A 20487-nucleotide genomic window follows, 5' to 3' on the forward strand; every position below is an offset into this window, starting at 1 on the left:
TGACCCATAATACTGTCCCCTATATAACACTACTGTTGACCCATAATACTGTCCGCTATATAACACTACTGTTGACCCATAATACTGTCCCCTATATAACACTACTGTTGACCCATAATACTGTCCCCTATATAACACTACTGTTGACCCATAATACTGTCCCCTATATAACACTACTGTTGACCCATAATACTGTCCCCTATATAACACTACTGTTGACCCATGACCTACTGTTGATAATACTGTCCCCTATATAACACTACTGTTGACCCATAATACTGTCCCCTATATAACACTACTGTTGACCCATAATACTGTCCCCTATATAACACTACTGTTGACCCATAATACTGTCCCCTATATAACACTACTGTTGACCCATAATACTGTCCCCTATATAACACTACTGTTGACCCATAATACTGTCCCCTATATAACACTACTGTTGACCCATAATACTGTCCCCTATATAACACTACTGTTGACCCATAATACTGTCCCCTATATAACACTACTGTTGACCCATAATACTGTCCCCTATATAACACTACTGTTGACCCATAATACTGTCCCCTATATAACACTACTGTTGACCCATAATACTGTCCCTATATAACACTACTGTTGACCCATAATACTGTCCCCTATATAACACTACTGTTGACCCATAATACTGTCCCCTATATAACACTACTGTTGACCCATAATACTGTCCCCTATATAACACTACTGTTGACCCATAATACTGTCCCCTATATAACACTACTGTTGACCCATAATACTGTCCCCTATATAACACTACTGTTGACCCATAATACTGTCCCCTATATAACACTACTGTTGACCCATAATACTGTCCCCTATATAACACTACTGTTGACCCATAATACTGTCCCCTATATAACACTACTGTTGACCCATAATACTGTCCCCTATATAACACTACTGTTGACCCATAATACTGTCCCCTATATAACACTACTGTTGACCCATAATACTGTCCCCTATATAACACTACTGTTGACCCATAATACTGTCCCCTATATAACACTACTGTTGACCCATAATACTGTCCCCTATATAACACTACTGTTGACCCATAATACTGTCCCCTATATAACACTACTGTTGACCCATAATACTGTCCCCTATATAACACTACTGTTGACCCATAATACTGTCCCCTATATAACACTACTGTTGACCCATAATACTGTCCCCTATATAACACTACTGTTGACCCATAATACTGTCCCCTATATAACACTACTGTTGACCCATACCCTATATAACATACTGTTGACCCATAATCCCCTATATAACACTACTGTTGACCCATAATACTGTCCCCTATATAACACTACTGTTGACCCATAATACTGTCCCCTATATAACACTACTGTTGACCCATAATACTGTCCCCTATATAACACTACTGTTGACCCATAATACTGTCCCCTATATAACACTACTGTTGACCCATAATACTGTCCCCTATATAACACTACTGTTGACCCATAATACTGTCCCCTATATAACACTACTGTTGACCCATAATACTGTCCCCTATATAACACTACTGTTGACCCATAATACTGTCCCCTATATAACACTACTGTTGACCCATAATACTGTCCCCTATATAACACTACTGTTGACCAGGACCCATAATACTGTCCCCTATATAACACTACTGTTGACCCATAATACTGTCCCCTATATAACACTACTGTTGACCCATAATACTGTCCCATATATAACACTACTGTTGACCCATAATACTGTCCCCTATATAACACTACTGTTGACCCATAATACTGTCCCCTATATAACACTACTGTTGACCCATAATACTGTCCCCTATATAACACTACTGTTGACCCATAATACTGTCCCCTATATAACACTACTGTTGACCCATAATACTGTCCCCTATATAACACTACTGTTGACCCATAATACTGTCCCCTATATAACACTACTGTTGACCCATAATACTGTCCCCTATATAACACTACTGTTGACCCATAATACTGTCCCCTATATAACACTACTGTTGACCCATAATACTGTCCCCTATATAACACTACTGTTGACCCATAATACTGTCCCCTATATAACACTACTGTTGGACCACTGTTGACCCATAATACTGTCCCCTATATAACACTACTGTTAACCCATAATACTGTCCCCTATATAACACTACTGTTGACCCATAATACTGTCCCCTATATAACACTACTGTTGACCCATAATACTGTCCCCTATATAACACTACTGTTGACCCATAATACTGTCCCTATATATACTACTGTTAACACTACTGTTGACCCATAATACTGTCCCCTATATAACACTACTGTTGACCCATAATACTGTCCCCTATATAACACTACTGTTGACCCATAATACTGTCCCCTATATAACACTACTGTTAACCCATAATACTGTCCCCTATATAACACTACTGTTGACCCATAATACTGTCCCCTATATAACACTACTGTTGACCAGGACCCATAATACTGTCCCCTGTCCCTATATAACACTACTGTTGACCCATAATACTGTCCCCTATATAACACTACTGTTGACCCATAATACTGTCCCCTATATAACACTACTGTTGACCCATAATACTGTCCCCTATATAACACTACTGTTGACCCATAATACTGTCCCCTATATAACACTACTGTTGACCCATAATACTGTCCCCTATATAACACTACTGTTGACCCATAATTGACACAGGACCCATAATACTGTCCCCTATATAACACTACTGTTGACCCATAATACTGTCCCCTATATAACACTACTGTTGACCCATAATACTGTCCCCTATATAACACTACTGTTGACCCATAATACTGTCCCCTATATAACACTACTGTTGACCCATAATACTGTCCTCTATATAACACTACTGTTGACCCATAATACTGTCCCCTATATAACACTACTGTTGACCCATAATACTGTCCTCTATATAACACTACTGTTGACCCATAATACTGTCCCCTATATAACACTACTGTTGACCCATAATACTGTCCCCTATATAACACTACTGTTGACCCATAATACTGTCCCCTATATAACACTACTGTTGACCCATAATACTGTCCCCTATATAACACTACTGTTGACCCATCATACTGTCCCCTATATAACACTACTGTTGACCAGGACCCATAATACTGTCCCCTATATAACACTACTGTTGACCCATAATACTGTCCCCTATATAACACTACTGTTGACCCATAATACTGTCCCCTATATAACACTACTGTTGACCCATAATACTGTCCCCTATATAACACTACTGTTGACCCATAATACTGTCCCCTATATAACACTACTGTTGACCCATAATACTGTCCCCTATATAACACTACTGTTGACCCATCATACTGTCCCCTATATAACACTACTGTTGACCCATAATACTGTCCCCTATATAACACTACTGTTGACCCATAATACTGTCCCCTATATAACACTACTGTTGACCCATAATACTGTCCCCTATATAACACTACTGTTGACCCATAATACTGTCCCCTATATAACACTACTGTTGACCCATAATACTGTCCCCTATATAACACTACTGTTGACCCATAATACTGTCCCCCCTATATAACACTACTGTTGACCCATAATACTGTCCCCTATATAACACTACTGTTGACCCATAATACTGTCCCCTATATAACACTACTGTTGACCCATAATACTGTCCCCTATATAACACTACTGTTGACCCATAATACTGTCCCCTATATAACACTACTGTTGACCCATAATACTGTCCCCTATATAACACTACTGTTGACCCATAATACTGTCCCCTATATAACACTACTGTTGACCCATAATACTGTCCCCTATATAACACTACTGTTGACCCATAATACTGTCCCCTATATAACACTACTGTTGACCCATAATACTGTCCCCTATATAACACTACTGTTGACCCCTAATACTGTCCCATAATACTGTATATAACACTACTGTTGACCCATAATACTGTCCCCTATATAACACTACTGTTGACCCATAATACTGTCCCCTATATAACACTACTGTTGACCCATAATACTGTCCCCTATATAACACTACTGTTGACCCATAATACTGTCCCCTATATAACACTACTGTTGACCCATAATACTGTCCCCTATATAACACTACTGTTGACCCATAATACTGTCCCCTATATAACACTACTGTTGACCCATAATACTGTCCCCTATATATATAACACTACTGTTGACTGTTGACCCATAATACTGTCCCCTATATAACACTACTGTTGACCCATAATACTGTCCCCTATATAACACTACTGTTGACCCATAATACTGTCCCCTATATAACACTACTGTTGACCCATAATACTGTCCCCTATATAACACTACTGTTGACCCATAATACTGTCCCCTATATAACACTACTGTTGACCCATAATACTGTCCCCTATATAACACTACTGTTGACCTATAATACTGTCCCCTATATAACACTACTGTTGACCCATAATACTGTCCCCTATATAACACTACTGTTGACCCATAATACTGTCCCCTATATAACACTACTGTTGACCCATAATACTGTCCCCTATATAACACTACTGTTGACCCATAATACTGTCCCCTATATAACACTACTGTTGACCCATAATACTGTCCCCTATATAACACTACTGTTGACCCATAATACTGTCCCCTATATAACACTACTGTTGACCCATAATACTGTCCCCTATATAACACTACTGTTGACCCATAATACTGTCCCCTATATAACACTACTGTTGACCCATAATACTGTCCCCTATATAACACTACTGTTGACCCATAATACTGTCCCCTATATAACACTACTGTTGACCCATAATACTGTCCCCTATATAACACTACTGTTGACCCATAATACTGTCCCCTATATAACACTACTGTTGACCCATAATACTGTCCCCTATATAACACTACTGTTGACCCATAATACTGTCCCCTATATAACACTACTGTTGACCCATAATACTGTCCCCTATATAACACTACTGTTGACCCATAATACTGTCCCCTATATAACACTACTGTTGACCCATCATACTGTCCCCTATATAACACTACTGTTGACCCATAATACTGTCCCCTATATAACACTACTGTTGACCCATAATACTGTCCCCTATATAACACTACTGTTGACCCATAATACTGTCCCCTATATAACACTACTGTTGACCCATAATACTGTCCCCTATATAACACTACTGTTGACCCATAATACTGTCCCCTATATAACACTACTGTTGACCCATAATACTGTCCCCTATATAACACTACTGTTGACCCATAATACTGTCCCCTATATAACACTACTGTTGACCCATAATACTGTCCCCTATATAACACTACTGTTAACCCATAATACTGTCCCCTATATAACACTACTGTTGACCCATAATACTGTCCCCTATATAACACTACTGTTGACCCATAATACTGTCCCCTATATAACACTACTGTTGACCCATAATACTGTCCCCTATATAACACTACTGTTGACCCATAATACTGTCCCCTATATAACACTACTGTTGACCCATAATACTGTCCCCTATATAACACTACTGTTGACCCATAATACTGTCCCCTATATAACACTACTGTTAACCCATAATACTGTCCCCTATATAACACTACTGTTGACCAGGACCCATAATACTGTCCCCTATATAACACTACTGTTGACCCATCATAATGTCCCCTATATAACACTACTGTTGACCCATAATACTGTCCCCTATATAACACTACTGTTGACCCATAATACTGTCCCCTATATAACACTACTGTTGACCAGGACCCATAATACTGTCCCCTATATAACACTACTGTTGACCCATCATACTGTCCCCTATATAACACTACTGTTGACCCATAATACTGTCCCCTATATAACACTACTGTTGACCCATAATACTGTCCCCTATATAACACTACTGTTGACCCATAATACTGTCCCCTATATAACACTACTGTTGACCCATAATACTGTCCCTATATAACACTACTGTTGACCCATTATACTGTCCCCTATATAACACTACTGTTGACCCATAATACTGTCCCCTATATAACACTACTGTTGACCCATAATACTGTCCCCTATATAACACTACTGTTGACCCATAATACTGTCCTCTATATAACACTACTGTTGACCCATTATACTGTCCCCTATATAACACTACTGTTGACCCATAATACTGTCACCTATATAACACTACTGTTGACCCATAATACTGTCCCCTATATAACACTACTGTTGACCCATAATACTGTCCCCTATATAACACTACTGTTGACCCATAATACTGTCCCCTATATAACACTACTGTTGACCCGTAATACTGTCCCCTATATAACACTACTGTTAACCCATTATACTGTCCCCTATATAACACTACTGTTGACCCATAATACTGTCCCCTATATAACACTACTGTTGACCCATAATACTGTCCCCTATATAACACTACTGTTGACCCATAATACTGTCCCCTATATAACACTACTGTTGACCCATAATACTGTCCCCTATATAACACTACTGTTGACCCATAATACTGTCCCCTATATAACACTACTGTTGACCCATAATACTGTCCCCTATATAACACTACTGTTGACCCATAATACTGTCCCCTATATAACACTACTGTTGACCCATAATACTGTCCCCTATATAACACTACTGTTGACCCATAATACTGTCCCCTATATAACACTACTGTTGACCCATAATACTGTCCCCTATATAACACTACTGTTGACCCATAATACTGTCCCCTATATAACACTACTGTTGACCCATAATACTGTCCCCTATATAACACTACTGTTGACCCATAATACTGTCCCCTATATAACACTACTGTTGACCCATAATACTGTCCCCTATATAACACTACTGTTGACCCATAATACTGTCCCCTATATAACACTACTGTTGACCCATAATACTGTCCCCTATATAACACTACTGTTGACCCATAATACTGTCCCCTATATAACACTACTGGTGACCCATAATACTGTCCCCTATATAACACTACTGTTGACCCATAATACTGTCCCCTATATAACACTACTGTTGACCCATAATACTGTCCCCTATATAACACTACTGTTGACCCATAATACTGTCCCCTATATAACACTACTGTTGACCCATAATACTGTCCCCTATATAACACTACTGTTAACCAGGACCCATAATACTGTCCCCTATATAACACTACTGTTGACCCATAATACTGTCCCCTATATAACACTACTGTTGACCCATAATACTGTCCCCTATATAACACTACTGTTGACCCATAATACTGTCCCCTATATAACACTACTGTTGACCCATAATACTGTCCCCTATACAACACTACTGTTGACCCATAATACTGTCCCCTATATAACACTACTGTTGACCCATAATACTGTCCCCTATATAACACTACTGTTGACCCATAATACTGTCCCCTATATAACACTACTGTTGACCCATAATACTGTCCCCTATATAACACTACTGTTGACCCATAATACTGTCCCCTATATAACACTACTGTTGACCCATAATACTGTCCCCTATATAACACTACTGTTGACCATGACACGTAAAAAATAAATCATATTTAATGAACTCCTCATCTCAGAACCTGTTTTTTCTAATTGAAGTATCTTCTCTGATGGTTTTTCAAAACTAACACTGACGTTTTGCTCCTACCCACAATCCTCTCTGCTCTCAGAACGGATACACGCCACTCCACATCGCTGCCAAGAAGAACCAGACGTCCGTCGCCTTGTCTCTGCTGCAGTACGGAGCGGAGGCCAACGTCCTGACCAAACAGGGGGTCACCCCTCTACACCTGGCCTCACAGGAGGGGCACAGTGACATGACCAGTCTGCTGCTGGGCAAGGGGGCACACGTCAACACTCCCACTAAGGTAGGGGGGGCGCACGTCAACACTCCCACTAAGGTAGGGGGGACACGTCAACACTCCCACTAAGGTAGGGGGCACACGCCAACACTCCCACTAAGGTAGGGGGGACACGTCAACACTCCCACTAAGGTAGGGGGGACACGTCAACACTCCCACTAAGGTAGGGGGGACACGTCAACACTCCCACTAAGGTAGGGGGCACACGTCAACACTCCCACTAAGGTAGGGGGGACACGTCAACACTCCCACTAAGGTAGGGGGGAACACGTCAACACTCCCACTAAGGTAGGGGGCACACTTCAACACTCCCACTAAGGTAGGGGGGACACGTCAACACTCCCACTAAGGTAGGGGGGACACGCCAACACTCCCACTAAGGTAGGGGGGCACACGTCAACACTCCCACTAAGGTAGGGGGGCGCATGTCAACACTCCCACTAAGGTAGGGGGGCACACGTCAACACTCCCACTAAGGTAGGGGGGCACACGTCAACACTCCCACTAAGGTAGGGGGGCACTTCAACACTCCCACTAAGGTAGGGGGGACACGCCAACACTCCCACTAAGGTAGGGGGGCACACGTCAACACTCCCACTAAGGTAGGGGGGGCACACGTCAACACTCCCACTAAGGTAGGGGGACACATCAACACTCCCACTAAGGTAGGGGGGGGGACACGTCAACACTCCCACTAAGGTAGGGGGGACACATCAACACTCCCACTAAGGTAGGGGGGACACGTCAACACTCCCACTAAGGTAGGGGGGACACGTCAACACTCCCACTAAGGTAGGGGGGACACGTCAACACTCCCACTAAGGTAGGGGGGACACGTCAACACTCCCACTAAGGTAGGGGGGGGACACGTCAACACTCCCACTAAGGTAGGGGGCACACGTCAACACTCCCACTAAGGTAGGGGGGCACGTCAACACTCCCACTAAGGTAGGGGGGACACGTCAACACTCCCACTAAGTTAGGGGGGGACACGTCAACACTCCCACTAAGGTAGGAGTTGGCACACGTCAACACTCCCACTAAGGTAGGGGGGCACACGTCAACACTCCCACTAAGGTAGGGGGGACACGTCAACACTCCCACTAAGGTAGGGGGCGCACGTCAACACTCCCACTAAGGTAGGGGGGACACGTCAACACTCCCACTAAGGTAGGGGGGCACACGTCAACACTCCCACTAAGGTAGGGGGTGCACGTCAACACTCCCACTAAGGTAGGGGGGGGTGCACACGTCAACACTCCCACCAAGGTCGGGGGGGACACGTCAACACTCCCACTAAGGTAGGGGGGGACACGTCAACACTCCCACTAAGGTAGGGGGGGCACACGTCAACACTCCCACTAAGGTAGTGGGGGGACACGTCAACACTCCCACTAAGGTAGGGGGGACACGTCAACACTCCCACTAAGGTAGGGGGACACTTCAACACTCCCACTAAGGTAGGGGGGACACGTCAACACTCCTACTAAGGTAGGGGGGACACGTCAACACTCCCACTAAGGTAGGGGGGGGACACGTCAACACTCCCACTAAGGTAGGGGGGTGCACACGTCAACACTCCCACCAAGGTCGGGGGGACACGTCAACACTCCCACTAAGGTAGGGGGGACACGTCAACACTCCCACTAAGGTAGGGGGGCACACGTCAACACTCCCACTAAGGTAGTGGGGGGACACGTCAACACTCCCACTAAGGTAGGGGGGACACGTCAACACTCCCACTAAGGTAGGGGGGACACGTCAACACTCCCACTAAGGTAGTGGGGGGACACGTCAACACTCCCACTAAGGTAGGGGGGACACGTCAACACTCCCACTAAGGTAGTGGGGGGACACGTCAACACTCCCACTAAGGTAGGGGGGACACGTCAACACTCCCACTAAGGTAGTGGGGGGACACGTCAACACTCCCACTAAGGTAGGGGGGACACGTCAACACTCCCACTAAGGTAGTGGGGGACACGTCAACACTCCCACTAAGGTAGGGGGGACACGTCAACACTCCCACTAAGGTAGGGGGGGGACACGTCAACACTCCCACTAAGGTAGGGGGGGACACGTCTACACTCCCACTAAGGTAGGGGGGGGCACGTCAACACTCCTACTAAGGTAGGGGGGAACACAGAGATTCACACTTAGCAGAGTTGTTGCACACATCCAAAAATGTGGTCTTTGGCATACACAATACATTCTCTCCCTCTCTCTCCCCCTCCATCTCTCTCCAACTCTCCCTCTCTCCCCCTCCATCTCTCTCCAACTCTCCCTCTCTCTCCCCCTCCATCTCTCTCCAACTCTCCCTCTCTCTCTCCAACTCTCCCCCTCTCCTCCTCCTTCTCTCTCTCCAACTCTCACTCTCTCCTCCTTCTCTCTCTAACTCTCCCTCTCTCTCCCCCTCCATCTCTCTCCAACTCTCCCTCTTTCTCCTTCTCTCTCCCCCTCCATCTCTCTCCAAATCTCCCTCTCTCTCCTCCTCCGTCTCTCTCCAAATCTCCCTCTCTCTCTCCTCCTCTGTCTCTCTCCAACTCTCCCTCTCTCTCCAACTCTCCCTCTCTCCCCTCCATCTCTCTCCAAATCTCCCTCTCTCTCTCCCCCTCCATCTCTCTCCAACTCTCCCTCTTTCTCCTTCTCTCTCCCCCTCCATCTCTCTCCAACTCTCCCTCTCTCTCCTCCTCCTTCTCTCTCTCCAACTCTCCCTCTCTCTCCCCCTCCATCTGTCTCCAACTCTCCCTCTCTCTCTCCTCCTCCGTCTCTCTCTCCAACTCTCCCTCTCTCTCTCCTCCTCCTTCTCTCTCTCCAACTCTCCCTCTCTCTCCCCCTCCATCTCTCTCCAACTCTCCCTCTCTCTCCCCCTCCATATCTCTCCAACTCTCCCTCTCTCCTTCTCTTTCCCCCTCCATCTCTCACTCCCTCTCTCTCTCCCCCTCCATCTCTCTCCAACTCTCCCTCTCTCTCCATCTCTCTCCAACTCTCCCTCTCTCTCTCCTCCTCCATCTCTATCCAACTCTCCCTCCATCTTTCTCCAACTCTCCCTCTATCTCTCTCTCCTACTCTCCCTCTCACTCTCCCATCTCTCTCTCCAACTCTCCCTCTCTCTCTCCTCCGTCTCTCTCCAAATCTCCCTCTCTCTCTCTCCAACTCTCCCTCTCTCCTCCTCCTTCTCTCTCTCCAACTCTCCCTCTCTCTTCCCCTCCATCTCTCTCCAACTCTCCCTCTATCTCTCTCTCCCTGCCACCTCTCTCTCCAACTCTCCAACTCTCCTTCTCACTCTCCCATCTCTCTCTCCAACTCTCCCTCTCACTCTCCCATCTCTCTCTCCAACTCTCCCTCTCTCTCTCCTCCGTCTCTCTCCAAATCTCCCTCCGTCTCTCTCCAAATCTCCCTCTCTCCTCCTCTGTCTCTCTCCAACTCTCCCTCTCTCTCCAACTCTCCCTCTCTCCCCTCCATCTCTCTCCATCTCTCATCTCTCCCCCTCCATCTCTCTCTCTAACTCTCCCTCTCTCTCCCCCTCCATCTCTCTCTCCAACTCTCCCTCTCTCTCTCTCCAACTCTCCCCTCTCTCTCTCTCTCTCTCTCTCCAACTCTCCCTCTCTCTCTCCAACTCTCCCTCTCCCTCTCTCTCCCCCTCCATCTCTCTCTCCAACTCTCCCTCTCTCTCCCCTCTCTCTAAATGTCTCTCTCTCTCTGGGTATCTCTCTCCCTCTCTCAGAGTGGTCTGACACCCCTCCACCTCACGGCCCAGGAGGACAGAGTGAATGCAGCAGAAGTTCTGGCCAAACGTGATGCTAACCTGGACCAGCAAACCAAGGTACACACACACGCACGCGCGCACACACACACACACACACACACACACACACACACACACACACACACACACACACACACTTTATTTTTTTCTAAGATCTTTCTCTCATCTTCCTCAGCTCGGTTACACTCCTCTCATTGTTGCCTGTCACTATGGAAACGTAAAGATGGTCAACTTCCTCTTGCAGCAGGGCGCCAGTGTCAACGCCAAAACCAAGGTACCAGAGTTTAATATTGGAACGGGTAAGGTACCAGAGTTTAATATTGGAACGGGTAAGGTACCAGAGTTAATATTGGAACGGGTTAGGTACCAGAGTTAATATTGGAACAGGTTAGGTACCAGAGTTTAATATTGGAAAGGGTAAGGTAACAGAGTTAATATTGGAACGGGTTAGGTACCAGAGTTAATATTGGAACAGGTTAGGTACCAGAGTTAATATTGGAACAGGTTAGGTACCAGAGTTAATATTGGAACAGGTTAGGTACCAGAGTTAATATTGGAACGGGTTAGGTACCAGAGTTTAATATTGGAAAGGGTAAGGTAACATAGTTAATATTGGAACGGGTTAGGTACCAGAGTTAATATTGGAACGGGTTATGTAACAGAGTTTAATATTGGAACGGGTTAGGTAACAGAGTTTAATATTGGAACGGGTAAGGTAACAGAGTTTAATATTGGAACGGGTTAGGTAACAGAGTTTAATATTGGAACGAGTTAGGTACCAGAGTTTAATATTGGAACGGGTAAGGTAACAGAGTTTAATATTGGAACGGGTTAGGTAACAGAGTTTAATATTGGAACGGGTAAGGTACCAGAGTTTAATATTGGAACGGGTTAGGTACCAGAGTTTAATATTGGAACGGGTAAGGTACCAGAGTTTAATATTGGAACAGGTAAGGTACCAGAGTTTAATATTGGAACGGGTAAGGTAACAGTTTAATATTGGAACGGGTAAGGTACCAGAGTTAATATTGGAACGGGTAAGGTACCAGAGTTTAATATTGGAACGGGTTAGGTACCAGAGTTAATATTGGAACGGGTTAGGTACCAGAGTTTAATATTGGAACGGGTAAGGTACCAGAGTTAATATTGGAACGGGTTAGGTACCAGAGTTTAATATTGGAACGGGTTAGGTACCAGAGTTTAATATTGGAACGGGTAAGGTACCAGAGTTTAATATTGGAACGGGTAAGGTACCAGAGTTTAATATTGGAACGGGTAAGGTACCAGAGTTAATATTGGAACGGGTTAGGTACCAGAGTTTAATATTGGAACGGGTTAGGTACCAGAGTTAATATTGGAACGGGTAAGGTAACAGAGTTAATATTGGAACGGGTTAGGTAACAGAGTTTAATATTGGAACGGGTTAGGTACCAGAGTTAATATTGGAATGGGTTAGGTACCAGAGTTTAATATTGGAACGGGTTAGGTACCGCTCCAGTAGCAGACTGACAGTTAGTGACAGTTGGTGACCATTAGGATTTAAATATTTAAAACCCAACTGTCTGTTTCTCGTGTTCTCGTTCCTTCTGTTTTCTATTTCAGTGTGTGTGTGTGTGTGTGTGTGTGTGTGTGTGTGTGTGTGTGTGTGTGTGTGTGTGTGTGTGTAATGTGAGTGTGTGTGTGTGTGTGTGTGTGTGTGTGTGTGTGTGTGTGTGTGTGTGTGTGTGTGTGTGTGTGTGTGTGTGTGTGTGTGTGTGTGTGTGTGTGTGTGTGTGTGTGTGTATAATATGTACGTATAATGTGTGTTTGATGTCAGCGTTTAAAATTCAACTGTCTGTGTCTCCAGAACGGTTACACTCCGCTTCACCAGGCAGCGCAGCAGGGACACACACACATCATCAACGTCCTGTTACAGCATGGAGCGACACCCAACACTACCACTGCTGTAAGAACACACACACACACACACACATCATCAACGTCCTGTTACAGCATGGAGCGACACCCGACACTACCACTGCTGTAAGAACACACACACACACACACACACACCATCAACGTCCTGTTACAGCATGGAGCGACACCCAACACTACCACTGCTGTAGAACACACACACACACACACACACATCATCAACGTCCTGTTACAGCATGGAGCGACACCCAACACTACCACTGCTGTAAGAACACACACACACACACACACACATCATCAACGTCCTGTTACAGCATGGAGCGACACCCAACACTACCACTGCTGTAAGAACACACACACACACACACACACATCATCAACGTCCTGTTACAGCATGGAGCGACACCCAACACTACCACTGCTGTAAGAACACACACACACACACACACACACACACATCATCAACGTCCTGTTACAGCATGGAGCGACACCCAACACTACCACTGCTGTAAGAACACACACACACACACACACACACACACATCATCAACGTCCTGTTACAGCATGGCGCGATACCCAACACTACCACTGCTGTAAGAACACACACACACACACATCATCAACGTCCTGTTACAGCATGGAGCGACACCCAACACTACCACTGCTGTAAGGACACACACACACACACACACACACACACACACACACACACACACACATCATCAACGTCCTGTTACAGCATGGAGCGACACCCAACACTACCACTGCTGTAAGAACACACACACACACACATCATCAACGTCCTGTTACAGCATGGAGCGATAGCAATACCCAACACTACCACTGCTGTAAGAACACACACACACACACACACATCATCAACGTCCTGTTACAGCATGGAGCGATAGCGATACCCAACACTACCACTGCTGTAAGAACACACACACACACACATCATCAACGTCCTGTTGCAGCATGGAGCAACACCCATCGTTTGATTAGATGTTTGATTCTCTCTCTCCCTTCTCTCCTTCTCTCCTTCCTTCCCTCCTTCCTTCTTTCCTTCCTTCCTTCCTTCCTTCCTTCCTTCTTTCCCTCTCACTCTTCCTCTCCCGCTTTTTCACACTCGTTCTCTCTCCTATCCCACTTGCTCTCTCACACTCTCTATCCTTCCTCCCCCTCTCTCCCATCCTTCTTCTCCTTCCTTCCTTCCCTCCCTTCCTTCTCCCTCATTATCCTCCCCCTCTCTTGCTCTCTCTCTCTCCCTCCCGACTCTCTAAGAACACTCACTCCCCCTCTCTCTCTCCCCCTCTCCCTCCCCCACTCTCCCTCCCCCTCTCTCCCTCATTATCCTCCCCCTCTCTCTCTCTTTCTCCCTCCCCCCCTCTCTCTCTCCCTCTCCCTTCCCCTCTCTCTCTTTCTCTCTCTCTGTCAGAATGGGAACACTGCTCTGTCCATTGCCAGGCGTCTGGGTTACATATCTGTCGTTGACACTCTGAAGGTCGTCACAGAAGAGGTCATCACCACCACAACGGTATGTGACCCCTCGTGACACTTCCAGGTAGAAGGGTTCCCCCTAACCTCAGATCAGCTTACCCCTTCTCCTATCCTAACCTTAACCATTTAGCAGGGAAAATAGTCAGTGTGTTAGGAATGAACACAGTCCTCTGTCTGTCACAACAGTACCAGTTTGTTTTCCGTCCGTGACTTCACAACTTTCACAACAACAACAACAAAACAACACAGAATATAATTTGTGTTTCTATGGTTACAACCCTCTGGTTCTAAATGGCTGAATCCTCTTTTTTTTCTTTTTTTTTCCCTGGTTGTGATTGGCTTGGAACCCCTGTGCTGACAGACTGTGACATCAGAGAAACACAAGATGAATGTTCCGGAGACCATGACGGAGATACTGGACGTGTCAGATGAGGAGGGTGAGTTCCTTTTGATTACATATAAATAAATACTGTGGTTGAGACAGACAAGAGGCTTTACAGACAAACACACTTTTTAGAGGAGAACACTAACAGAGATAATATATAAATAAATACTGTGGTTGAGACAGACAAGAGGCTTTACAGACAAACACACTGTTCAGAGGAGGACACTACCAGAGATAATATATAAATAAATACTGTGATTGAGACAGTCAAGAGGCTTTACAGACAAATACACTTTTTAGAGGAGAACACTAACAGAGATAATATATAAATACAACTAAAAATAAATCTCAAGAGTGTCGTGTTGTATTGTGGGTAATGTAGTTTTGGAGTATTCTGGTTCTTTCTGCAGTGAGTTGTGGGTAATGTAGTTCTGGAGTATTCTGGTGATTTCAGCAGTGTGTTATGGGTAATGCAGTTCTGGAGTATTCTGGTGCTTTCAGCCGTGGGTTGTGGGTAATGTAGTTCTGGAGTATTCTGGTGATTTCAGCAGTGTGTTATGGGTAATGCAGTTCTGGAGTATTCTGGTGCTTTCAGCATTGTGTTGTGGGTAATGTAGTTATCGTGTTTGCAAACAGTGTGTTTTGGATAATAATATATTGTGTTGTGTGTAATGTAGCTTCTGTAGCTCTAGCTATGACAGCAGTGCATTGTGGGTAACGTTGTTATGGTGCTTACAGCAGGGTATTGTGGGTAACGTAGCTCTGTGGATATAGATGGTACTAACCCTAACTCTCTACGTCTGGTGTTTATTATAGAGACAGATCTATCTCTCTCTCTACGTCTGGTGTTTATTATAGAGACAGATCTATATCTCTATGTCTGGTGTTTATTATAGAGACAGATCTATCTCTCTCTCTACGTCTGGTGTATATTATAGAGACAGATCTATCTCTCTCTCTACGTCTGGTGTGTATTATAGAGACAGATCTATCTCTCTCTCTACGTCTGGTGTATATTATAGAGACAGATCTATCTCTCTCTCTACGTCTGGTGTGTATTATAGAGACAGATCTATCTCTCTCTACATCTGGTGTTTATTATAGAGACAGATCTATCTCTCTATGTCTGGTGTGTATTATAGAGACAGATCTATCTCTCTACGTCTATGTCTGGTGTGTATTATAGAGACAGATCTTTCTCTCTCTACGTCTGGTGTTTATTATAGAGACAGATCTATCTCTCTATGTCTGGTGTTTATTATAGAGACAGATCTATCTCTCTCTCTACGTCTGGTGTTTATTATAGAGACAGATCTATCTCTCTACGTCTGGTGTGTATTATAGAGACAGATCTATCTCTCTCTCTACGTCTGGTGTTTATTATAGAGACAGATCTATCTCTCTCTCTACGTCTGGTGTGTATTATAGAGACAGATCTATCTCTCTACGTCTATGTCTGGTGTGTATTATAGAGACAGATCTATCTCTCTCTCTACGTCTGGTGTATATTATAGAGACAGATCTATCTCTCTCTCTACGTCTGGTGTGTATTATAGAGACAGATCTATCTCTCTCTCTACATCTGGTGTGTATTATAGAGACAGATCTATCTCTCTCTACGTCTGGTGTGTATTATAGAGACAGATCTATCTCTACGTCTATGTCTGGTGTGTATTATAGAGACAGATCTATCTCTCTCTCTACGTCTGGTGTTTATTATAGAGACAGATCTATCTCTCTCTCTATGTCTGGTGTTTATTATAGAGACAGATCTATCTCTCTATCTACGTCTGGTGTTTATTATAGAGACAGATCTATCTCTCTCTCTACGTCTGGTGTTTATTATAGAGACAGATCTATCTCTCTACGTCTTGTGTTTATTATAGAGACAGATCTATCTCTCTCTCTGAGACGTCTGGTGTGTATTATAGAGACAGATCTATATCTCTACGTCTGGTGTGTATTATAGAGACAGATCTATCTATCTCTACGTCTGGTGTTTATTATAGAGACAGATCTATCTCTCTCACACGTCTGGTGTATATTATAGAGACAGATCTATCTCTCTCTATGTCTGGTGTTTATTATAGAGACAGATCTATCTCAAACGTCTTGTGTTTATTATAGAGACAGATCTAATCTCTCTCTAAATCTGGTGTATATTATAGAGACAGATCTATCTCTCTCTCTATGTCTGGTGTTTATTATAGAGACAGATCTATCTCTCTCTCTCTATGTCTGGTGTGTATTATAGAGACAGGTCTATCTCTCTATGTCTGGTGTTTATTATAGAGACAGATCTATCTCTCTACGTCTTGTGTTTATTATAGAGACAGATCTATCTCTCTCTCTCTACGTCTGGTGTTTATTATAGAGACAGATCTATATCTCTACGTCTGGTGTGTATTATAGAGACAGATCTATCTCTCTCTCTACGTCTGGTGTTTATTATAGAGACAGATCTATCTCTCTCTCTACGTCTGGTGTGTATTATAGAGACAGATCTATCTATCTCTCTACGTCTGGTGTGTATTATAGAGACAGATCTATCTCTCTCTCTACGTCTGGTGTGTATTATAGAGACAGATCTATCTATCTCTCTACGTCTGGTGTGTATTATAGAGACAGATCTATATCTCTCTCTATGTCTGGTGTGTATTATAGAGACAGATCTATCTATCCCTCTACGTCTGGTGTTTATTATAGAGACAGATCTATCTCTCTCTCTACGTCTGGTGTGTATTATAGAGACAGATCTATCTCTCTACGTCTGGTGTGTATTATAGAGACAGATCTATCTCTCTCTCTATGTGTGGTGTTTATTATAGAGACAGATCTATCTCTCTACGTCTGGTGTTTATTATAGAGACAGATCTATCTCTCTACGTCTGGTGTTTATTATAGAGACAGATCTATCTCTCTACGTCTGGTGTGTATTATAGAGACAGATCTATCTCTCTCTCTACGTCTGGTGTGTATTATAGAGACAGATCTATCTCTCTCTCTACGTCTGGTGTGTATTATAGAGACAGATCTATCTCTCTCTCTATGTGTGGTGTTTATTATAGAGACAGATCTATCTCTCTACGTCTGGTGTTTATTATAGAGACAGATCTATCTCTCTACGTCTGGTGTTTATTATAGAGACAGATCTATCTCTCTACGTCTGGTGTTTATTATAGAGACAGATCTATCTCTCTCTCTCTCTCTACGTCTGGTGTTTATTATAGAGACAGATCTATCTCTCTCTCTACGTCTGGTGTTTATTATAGAGACAGATCTATCTCTCTATGTCTGGTGTGTATTATAGAGACAGATCTATCTCTCTACGTCTGGTGTTTATTATAGAGACAGATCTATCTCTCTATGTCTGGTGTGTATTATAGAGACAGATCTATCTCTCTCTCTACGTCTGGTGTGTATTATAGAGACAGATCTATCTCTCTACGTCTATGTCTGGTGTGTATTATAGAGACATATCTATCTCTCTCTCTACATCTGGTGTGTATTATAGAGACAGATCTATCTCTCTACATCTGGTGTGTATCATAGAGACAGATATATCTCTCTATGTCTGGTGTTTATTATAGAGACAGATCTATCTCTCTACGTCTATGTCTGGTGTGTATTATAGAGACAGATCTATCTGGGGGGATTCTATAGCTATGTGTTCTAGAATAACATTATCACTTCTATAATACATGCTGGGGGATTCTATAGCTACATTTTCTAGATTAACAGCACTTCTATAATACATTCTGGGGGGATTCTATAGCTATGTGTTCTAGAATACCATCACTCCTATAATACATTCTGGGGGATTCTATAGCTATGTGTTCTAGAATAACATTATCACTTCTATAATACATTCTGGGGGGATTCTATGGCTATGTGTTCTAGAATAACAGCACTTCTATAATACATTCTGGGGGGATTCTATAGCTATGTGTTCTAGAATAGCATTATCACTTCTATAATACATGCTGGGGGATTCTATAGCTACATTTTCTAGAATAACAGCACTTCTATAATACATTCTGGGGAGATTCTATAGCTATGTGTTCTAGAATAACATTATCACTTCTATAATACATGCTGGGGGATTCTATAGCTATGTGTTCTAGAATAACAGCACTTCTATAATACATTCTGGGGGGATTCTATAGCTATGTGTTCTAGAATAACATTATCACTTCTATAATACATGCTGGGGGATTCTATAGCTATGTGTTCTAGAATAACAGCACTTCTATAATACATTCTGGGGGGATTCTATAGCTATGTGTTCTAGAATAACATTATCACTTCTATAATACATTCTGGGGATTCTATAGCTACATTTTCTAGAATAACATCACTTCTATAATACATTCTGGGGGATTCTATAGCTATGTGTTCTAGAATAACATCACTTCTATAATACATTCTGGGGGATTCTATAGCTATGTGTTCTAGAATAACATTATCACTTCTATAATACATTCTGTGGGATTCTATAGCTATTTGTTCTAGAATAACATTATCACTTCTATAATACATTCTGGGGGGATTCTATAGCTCTGTGTTCTAGAATAACATTATCACTTCTATAATACATTCTGGGGGGATTCTATGGCTATGTGTTCTAGAATACCATCACTTCTATAATACATTCTGGGGGGATTCTATAGCTATGTGTTCTAGAATAACATTATCACTTTTGTAATACATTCTGGGGGGATTCTATAGCTATGTGTTCTAGAATAACATTATCACTTCTATAATACATTCTGGGGGATTCTATAGCTACATTTTCTAGAATAACATCACTTCTATAATACATTCTGGGGGGATTCTATAGCTATGTGTTCTAGAATAACATCACTTCTATAATACATTCTGGGGGGATTC

The 20487-nt window shown here is 43.2% G+C and overlaps 1 protein-coding gene across 1 annotated transcript in view; it reads left to right on the forward strand.

Annotated features, from left to right (window-relative positions):
* Positions 1-20487, forward strand: part of LOC135530633 (ankyrin-2-like) — a gene marked incomplete at its 3' end in the record, with an annotated part of 134174 nt that overhangs the window by 66806 nt on the left and 46881 nt on the right. Inside the window, 6 exon segments of the mRNA XM_064958918.1 lie at positions 7841-8038; positions 11760-11858; positions 11977-12075; positions 13648-13746; positions 15151-15249; positions 15574-15649. Of these exon segments, the coding sequence (XP_064814990.1) occupies positions 7841-8038; positions 11760-11858; positions 11977-12075; positions 13648-13746; positions 15151-15249; positions 15574-15649 (670 nt within the window).

Source organism: Oncorhynchus masou, unplaced genomic scaffold, assembly GCF_036934945.1.
Source record: "Oncorhynchus masou masou isolate Uvic2021 unplaced genomic scaffold, UVic_Omas_1.1 unplaced_scaffold_1402, whole genome shotgun sequence".
Taxonomy (NCBI): domain Eukaryota; kingdom Metazoa; phylum Chordata; class Actinopteri; order Salmoniformes; family Salmonidae; genus Oncorhynchus; species Oncorhynchus masou.